This window comes from Acytostelium subglobosum, assembly GCF_000787575.1.
Source record: "Acytostelium subglobosum LB1 DNA, scaffold: scaffold16, whole genome shotgun sequence".
Taxonomy (NCBI): domain Eukaryota; phylum Evosea; class Eumycetozoa; order Acytosteliales; family Acytosteliaceae; genus Acytostelium; species Acytostelium subglobosum.
This window is the reverse complement of record NW_012236517.1, coordinates 645,393-652,862: the sequence shown is the minus strand read 5'-3', so window position 1 is coordinate 652,862 and position 7,470 is coordinate 645,393. Positions and strand designations below refer to the sequence as shown.

Sequence of the window (7,470 nt, the reverse complement as noted above, 5' to 3'; positions counted from 1 at the left end):
GCCGGCCTGCGGCTCAGGCGCCTGCGCCATCGTCGTGGCCGGTGTCCTGCGTGGCAAGAACGAACGAAAGTGCACAGTGCAAATGGATGGCGGCAACATCGATGTGGAGTGGCGTGCTGAGGACGACTATGTATTCCTCAGTGGACCGGCCACAACCACCTACCAAGGCACTGTCCGATTCTTCCTCTCCGAGCTTCATTGATCCAGTGTTCCAAGACATGACTGGATACTCCATACTTCAACTTCCACACCAACTACTCATGTGCCATGTCCGTTACCATGCCATCCCACTGCCTTGTTTACATTACAATGTTGTACCAACATCATCCACTACTCCCCCTACTCCCTCCCTCCCTCCCTTACTCCCTACTCCTTCTTCTACCTCCAATACCATAATAAATGAAACGGAAGCGTTGTTAAATTGTTTATAGCCTTTGTCAAGGTAGTGTGTGTTGGACTTTAATTAATTGATTGATTGATTGATTGATCGACATGATGGCCATCAATATAGATAACACTCCAATCCAATACCAATCCAATCACTTCATCAATGTTGATTGATTTGACACACACTCTGATTGACATTGACGAATGATTGGTCTTGGTATTAATTGATTGACACAAAGACATACATCTTTAGACGTTGGTCACATTGAATTTGATGGGAAGTGTCTCTTTTCATTCATTCAACTACAACACTTTTCACATAAAAGTTGATCTTGTGGACCCCAAAAAAGTGATCAAATCAAAAAAAAGACCCATCAGAGACCACCACACACATATTCAATCAAACAATCATACTATTCATTAGTAGTCTATTACATCTTATTTATTTCATTATAGTGTATTTGTATTATAAAAGAAACACCAAGTAAACGCGTCAAATGGTAATTACAATGACATGACATGCCATGTCCTGGCCACAATCATACCCCAATATCCTAACAATCAATCACCTATCATCAGTCCAAGTTGAACGAAGAAGCACAGGCAGAGTTTAGAGAAGCATTCACTCTGCACGACTCAAACAAGGATGGCAGATTGGAGCCAGCAGAGATAGCATCTGCCTTGCGATGGCTTGGACAAAACCCATCAGCAACTGATATCAACGATATAATAAGAGAGTTTGGAGGTATGATTTGATTGATTGATTGATTGATCGACCGAATGCAATTGGCATAACATCACCATGATTGATTGGCTGACCACAATGTTGTCACACAACCCTCACAAACAGGTAATGGAGCACTGACAGTTGAAGGTCTGTTTAACTATCTTGGAAAGAAGGTTGTCGACGATTTCGATGAGCAAGAGTTGATCGAAGCATTCCAGGTGTTTGACAAGGATGGCAAAGGATTGATTGGAGCCTCAGATCTCAGACATATATTGACCAACCTTGGTGAGCGTTTGAATGAGGAACAGGTCGAGGAGATGCTCAAACAATCAGTTGGCTCTGGTGATGGTGCCATCAACTATGAACCATTTGTAAAGAATATGTTGAAGAAGTAAATAAATAAGTTAACCACACTGTTAATTGCCTTCATCTATCTATCCATCAAACACCAATCAATCAATCCGTCACTATTCTCTCAAATGGACAGTGACCCTTAATCACCATGGAAACGAGATATAGATAGAGATACAGAGTTATATTAACTCTTTAGTTGCTACTGTTACATAATTCAAAGCATGCTTTGTTTATTAAGTACCTAGGTGGAGGTGGTGTTTGGTTTGCTTGGATCTATTTTAACAATACTCAGTACGATGGACGTTGAAGTGTTTAGACTCTGGTGGCCTTGCCGAAGAACTCAGTCTCTTGGATCTCAGAGATATCGGTTCCTTGGATCTCAATCTGGATTCCGACCAAAGCCTTCTTGATGGCATCCTTGGAGGAGGTGTACAGCATCTTGCTCTTGATTGGTGCGTTGTCTGGGCACCTATATATTGTTTAAAAGGGAGAATAAGGTTAGTAATTGATTGATTATTGATTGATTGGAAGGGAGGGAAGTTTGAAAAACAAAAATGATCAAAAAAAAAAAGATCAAAATATCTTCTTCCTTCTCCTTCCCGCCCTCCACTTCATATGATTAAACTTACCAAGAGACGAAGGTAATCTTGTTCTTGTTGGCTCCCTYCCTCAGTGAAGGCGTAATCGACGATGACGTATCTGCAGTCAGATGCTGGGACGTTTGACAAGAACTCAGCAAAGCTGGAACCGGCTGGGAGGGTCTTGTCCAAAACGATCTCTTGGTTGTTGTTACCGATCTTGTAGAAGATGGCAGAGAATTTGCGACCCAACTTCATCTGGTTGAAGATTTCGATACAGTCTTGAGCGAGCTTGACACCGGAGGACTAAGGGAAATAGAAATGGTTGAGATATTATTATGTTAGATATTTTGTAAATGAAATGACTTTCAACAAACAATCAATCAAACAACAATGTCCATTGGAGAGAAGAAGAGGAGATAGAGAACTCAGAATGTGCAATAACAGACAATAATCAATCATCAAACATTCAATCATTCGATCATTTGATCAATCTGAAAGAATTATGTTGGTTATCGTTTGATTTGATTGCTTGTCCTTTGTCATTAACTTTTGGCTTGTAATCTCCTTATTTCTTCCCTTTCTCCAACTTCTCATCAAAGTATTGGCAATACCAATGGGTCAAATTGTTGTTGTTGTTGCACTGGTTGTTGTTTGTTGTTTGTTGTAATATAATGTAGGAAGATCGTTGTCAACATACCATTTTATATTGTTTGTTGTGGGTTTAAAGGTTTATAGAAACACAGAGAAAGAGAGTTGTAGTATACGTATAAGTGGATTTGATTGTATGTATGAATGATGATAAATGATTGGAATCTCTCGCTCAGTCCCTGACAGAGTAGCATGAGAGTGTTGATGGCTTTCGACAACAACCCACCCGTCCAACAGCAACCCACCGCCCCACACACTCACACTCGCTCATCTACCCATACTCTCATTCACTGACCCTTAAAGTGGATTGGATTTTTTTAATTTAATTTGATTTAAATTGTTTATAATTAATAAGATTATTTTGATTTTTCGATAAAGTCAAACACAAGCCATACTCATACCCATGTTGTTACCGCTGAAAATGAATGACAGTCACCCCACACCAACACTAAAAATTGAATTGTTGTGTTATTAAGTGTATGTGTGTAAATGTTTGTGTGTGTGTTGATGTGTTAACAGAATAGGATCACCCATGGGTGCCAACTGCCTTTGGATGGATGACTTGCAGAGATTTATTATTCAGTCAATGATTTTCGAAACTTGGTTGTGTTGTAAACAATCTCATTAATCAATGCGTGTATGGGTGTGTGTGTATGGAAATCTACATCTTATTATTATTACATCTCATTCACACATGTTGTGTTGCGTAACAACAATACAATGAATGTTGGTTGTCAACAACAAACGCCAGGAATGGATACATATTCGCGACGCACGCACATCTGTTGATCTAGATCGTACTCGCGCGGTTACCCTCAGATCTGAAAGTAATTGGCGATTCGCGCGATGACCTTTGTCGGACAACTAATTAGTTTCCCTACTCTTTGCTCGTCCGTCATTGTGTATATATTTATAAATATAATATATATATAGAATGTTTATTTATACATTGAATGAATGAATGATTAAATGTTGAATGTTTGTTATTGGATGAATAAATGATGGATTATTGTTGAATGATTGATCCACTGACATTGTCGACAATGATGTCCAATGCCTAGAGGAGAAGGAGTGAGAGTAGAGTATATAGTTATATAGGGTGGAAAGAGAGGAGAGTTTGAGAACAAACAGAGTTGATTAATTGAACTGTCGATGTTGTTGGCCTCCACCGCCACCACCTTGTTGTTGATCATTCTGTTGTTGTTGTTGTTGGGATGCTGCAGCATTCTGGAAATACTGTTGTAGCAATAGGTTGTTGATAAAGTTTGAATTGGATGCATTGTTTGATGTTGATGACGATGACTGTATCTGTTGTCGGCTGCTTTCAAGTGGAATGCTTGCCGACCTCATTGTATCCAGTGAGTGTCCAAGTGGCTTGGAGGAGGAGGAGGAGGAGGAAGATGATCGATGGAACTGAGTGTTGTCAGTGGCGCCACTCCTCCAGACAGGTGGAGGAGGTGGAAAGTCGAATGTGTGATTGTGAAGTACATGTTGTTGCAACTGGTGATGATGATGGTGTTGCTGTTGTTGCGAAGGAGTGAGCTGGTATGTATCATCATCCAACATGAATGAAGAAGGCAATGACTTGTTGAGGCCAGATGTCGACGTCCAAGATGGCGATGACTGTCCAATGATGCCAGAAGATTGGAACTGGCGATGCTGTTGCTGTTGCTGGTTGTTGTTGTGAAGCTGGCCAAGTACAGTGGAGGATGAGGATGAGGATGATGGATACTCAACGGGTGGGAGGAGGCCGGCATGTGAATGCTGCAGTGGTAGTGGCAGCGGCGGCGACGATTGTGACTGTGAATTTAGGAAGTAACTGGATGACGTCGTCGTCCAATGTGGCTCCAGCGGGGGAGACAGCGGCATGGGCAACATGCTGTAGCTGCTGCTGCTGCCACTGCCGGTTAGTGAGCGGGGGGTGGATGCGAGGGAGCTGGCGGGCGGGCTGTACAAAGCGCCAAGCGGAGACACATCCGATGTGAACGAGGATTGATTTACAGTGGAGTTGGAGGAGGATGCCAGCGAGTTGGATGGTGTGGACGATGTCGAGGAGAGGGGAAGAGGAGGAGGAGTGACGGTTCGGTACCCTGGTGTATTGTTGCTGCTGTTACTGCTACTGTTGTTGATGTTGCTATTTGTGTGAGTGGCGCTTGTGTTGGGGATTGAGGACATTTGAAGTGCGCTGAATATATGGCCACTTTGTTTGTTCACGTGATGTTGTGGTTGTAGTTGTTGTTGTTGGGCTTGATTAAGGTTGGAGTGTTGTTGTTGTCCTCTCCAAGTATCGGACTGACCTTGGGAGGTGTGATGATGGTGTTGTTGTGAGATCATCAATGATTGTAGTTGTTGTTCCAATGCTTGTTGATGATGTTGTTGTTGTTGTTGTGAATTGTGATGCTGATGTGATTGATGGAACTTCTTGGATTGTTTGTTTCCAGTGTTGCTATATTTATATTGTTGTTGTTGGTGTGGATGTTGTGGGTGTGACATTGGTTGTGATTGACCAGTGCTGGTGTTGCCAGACATTGAGTGTCCTTGTCCAGAATGTGCGACATATTGATTGCTGCCATGTCCTTGATGCATGATGAAGTTTGACAATGTCTCAATGTCCCATGATGACGATGACTTCTTGGATGATCCAATTGGGCCACCTTTATACATGGCAGCTGTATTGGCAATATTGTTGTTGTTGCTGATCATCGATCCACCGCCACCGCCACCACCGCCACCTGGAGACACTCCACCCTTGTAGTGTTTGTTAAGTGACTTGGTTTGCTTCCTTGTGGAGGCTGCCACTTTCTTCTTGGAGAATGAACAGTTGATCTTGACACCATTCAACAGGTTCTCACTAAAGTACTTTAGTGCCTGCTCAGTGGCCACCTCACCCTTTTGAGAGTCTTTGAAGTGGACAAAGCCATAACCCTGGTAGTCACCCATTGGCGTCTTTGGTATATTATAGTGATTGATCTTTCCAAACTCCTTACACTTGGAGAATATCAGTTTGTGAAGTCCAGGTTTGGCCTAGGGTAGGTTAAGTGGAGTTGGTTAGATCATGTATTGAATGAATGAATGAATGAATGAATGAGGTATTACTTACATCTTGTGGATTGAATGTTATATGTATGCTTGATCGTTGGTCACAGGAGTCGCTCCATTTGATCTTGACTGGCCGGTCACCAATGTAGGTGCCGTTCAAGTTGCTCAGGGCACTCTCGGCATCAGCCCTGAATTGGAACTTTATGAATGCATAGTTGTTTATAAATACACACTCTTTGTAGTCCAGTGCGCCAAAGGTACTGAATGTCTCCAAGAACTCTTGTTGGTCCAACTTAGTATCAACATTGGTCACATACAAAGTTGATATTGGTATTGCCCAATATACCTTGAGCTCATTGTGTAGGCACTCTGTTTCATTGATTGATTGATTAGTTGGGTTAGGATTGAGATGATTGATTGATTGATTGATTGATATATTATTACTTACTTGAAAGATGAAGTGATGTCTTGGCGTATAATGCTTCCTCTTCAGTCTAGATGCCAGTAGGGTTTGATGAGTATGATGGATAGGGTGGGTTGGGGAATGATGTGTTATGGACATACCCTGAAGCCGGCAAAGGCATATCCAAGTGATTGTCCAAGTTCATTGACCTTGATCCTGAAGCTGAAAGGATTGTACTTGGCAATTATTGGATAGAATTGTTCCTGTGATTGATGATAATTGGGGAGGGCGGGTGGTAAGAATGGGATCATTCCAGGATGATGGTTTGATGACGCCAATTCTATCTAGACTTACTGTTGTGACATTATGAGGTATGTTTCCAATGAATATATACTCTGTGGATGTTTAATGAATGGATGGATATGTAAATATAATTGATTGTTTGATTGAATTATTGATTGAGCGATACATACTTCGATCAGCAGTGTGGCGTTTCTCTTGTTTGGATGATATCATATACTGGGGATTGTCACCATCGGATTGCATGTTTGGAGAGAAGTTGGAAGAGTTGACATCGTCCATATCTTCCAGTAATACACTGCCAGTGTCATCAGGCATGTGTGATGACTCGTTGTACTCTGGATGCGGTGTAGATGGTGCTGATGGTGAGGGAGATGACGAGGAGGATGATGAAGTCGACCCATCGGCAAACCCCTCCACGTCTGTAACCGAGTTACTACTGTTACTGACACCTCCTCCACCTCCTCCCATGTTCTTGCTACTGCTGATATTTCTCATTCTATCACTAGACATCTTGAAGGCCATGTTTGAAGTGGGAGCCATCTGTCTGTAGTCAGGCGCGATAATCCTGTTTGTTTGTTTATATGTTTGTTTGTTTGTTTGTTTGTTGGTTTGGTTGGTTGGTTTGGTCAGTCAGCTGATGCATTAAGGGGCAAGTCAGGTCGGCCCGCTGGAACCTTGTGATGGGGGAGAGTCACACCAACAATAAAAGTGTGGACACAAAAGGCAATCGGACGAACTTGTCGAATGAACTTGTCGAGCAAAGAGCGTGAGTGAGTGAATGTTGATGGTTGAATGGATGGATGGATTGATTGGATCGGATGGTTGGATGGTTGGATGGTTGAAAAGAGTGACTTKGGAGTCATTCTGATCATTTGAAAATTACTCTTTAGAAAGGCTTTCTGTTGCCTTGTCCTGCTTGATTGATTAATGGATGGCTGTCTTGCCAAAGGGACTACTTCTATTGTTGTGATTACAGTTGACTGGATGGATGTTTGAGTATGTCCAAGTTTAAGGAAGTATGAATGATT

At 42.2% G+C, this 7,470-nt stretch overlaps 3 protein-coding genes across 3 annotated transcripts; 1 reads left to right on the top strand and 2 right to left on the bottom strand.

Moving 5' to 3' along the window:
• Positions 1-966: 966 nt before the first annotated feature.
• Positions 967-1,509, top strand: SAMD00019534_079900 (hypothetical protein; the record flags this gene model as incomplete). The annotated part of the gene is made up of 2 exons (XM_012897029.1): positions 967-1,132; positions 1,238-1,509. Coding segments are annotated over 2 exons (438 nt in total), but the record flags the coding sequence as incomplete, so codon positions are not given.
• A 341-nt stretch (positions 1,510-1,850) lies between these two features.
• SAMD00019534_079880 (hypothetical protein) lies at positions 1,851-2,749 on the bottom strand (the record flags this gene model as incomplete). Its single annotated transcript, XM_012897028.1, has 3 exons — positions 1,851-1,937; positions 2,098-2,352; positions 2,747-2,749. Coding segments are annotated over 3 exons (345 nt in total), but the record flags the coding sequence as incomplete, so codon positions are not given.
• Positions 2,750-3,834: 1,085 nt separating this feature from the next.
• On the bottom strand, positions 3,835-6,964 carry SAMD00019534_079870 (hypothetical protein; the record flags this gene model as incomplete). Its single annotated transcript, XM_012897027.1, has 6 exons — positions 3,835-5,721; positions 5,798-6,105; positions 6,185-6,230; positions 6,301-6,402; positions 6,494-6,534; positions 6,613-6,964. The coding sequence occupies 6 exons, from the start codon at positions 6,962-6,964 to the stop codon at positions 3,835-3,837; spliced, it is 2,736 nt and encodes a 911-aa protein (XP_012752481.1).
• Between the last annotated feature and the right edge of the window lie 506 nt (positions 6,965-7,470).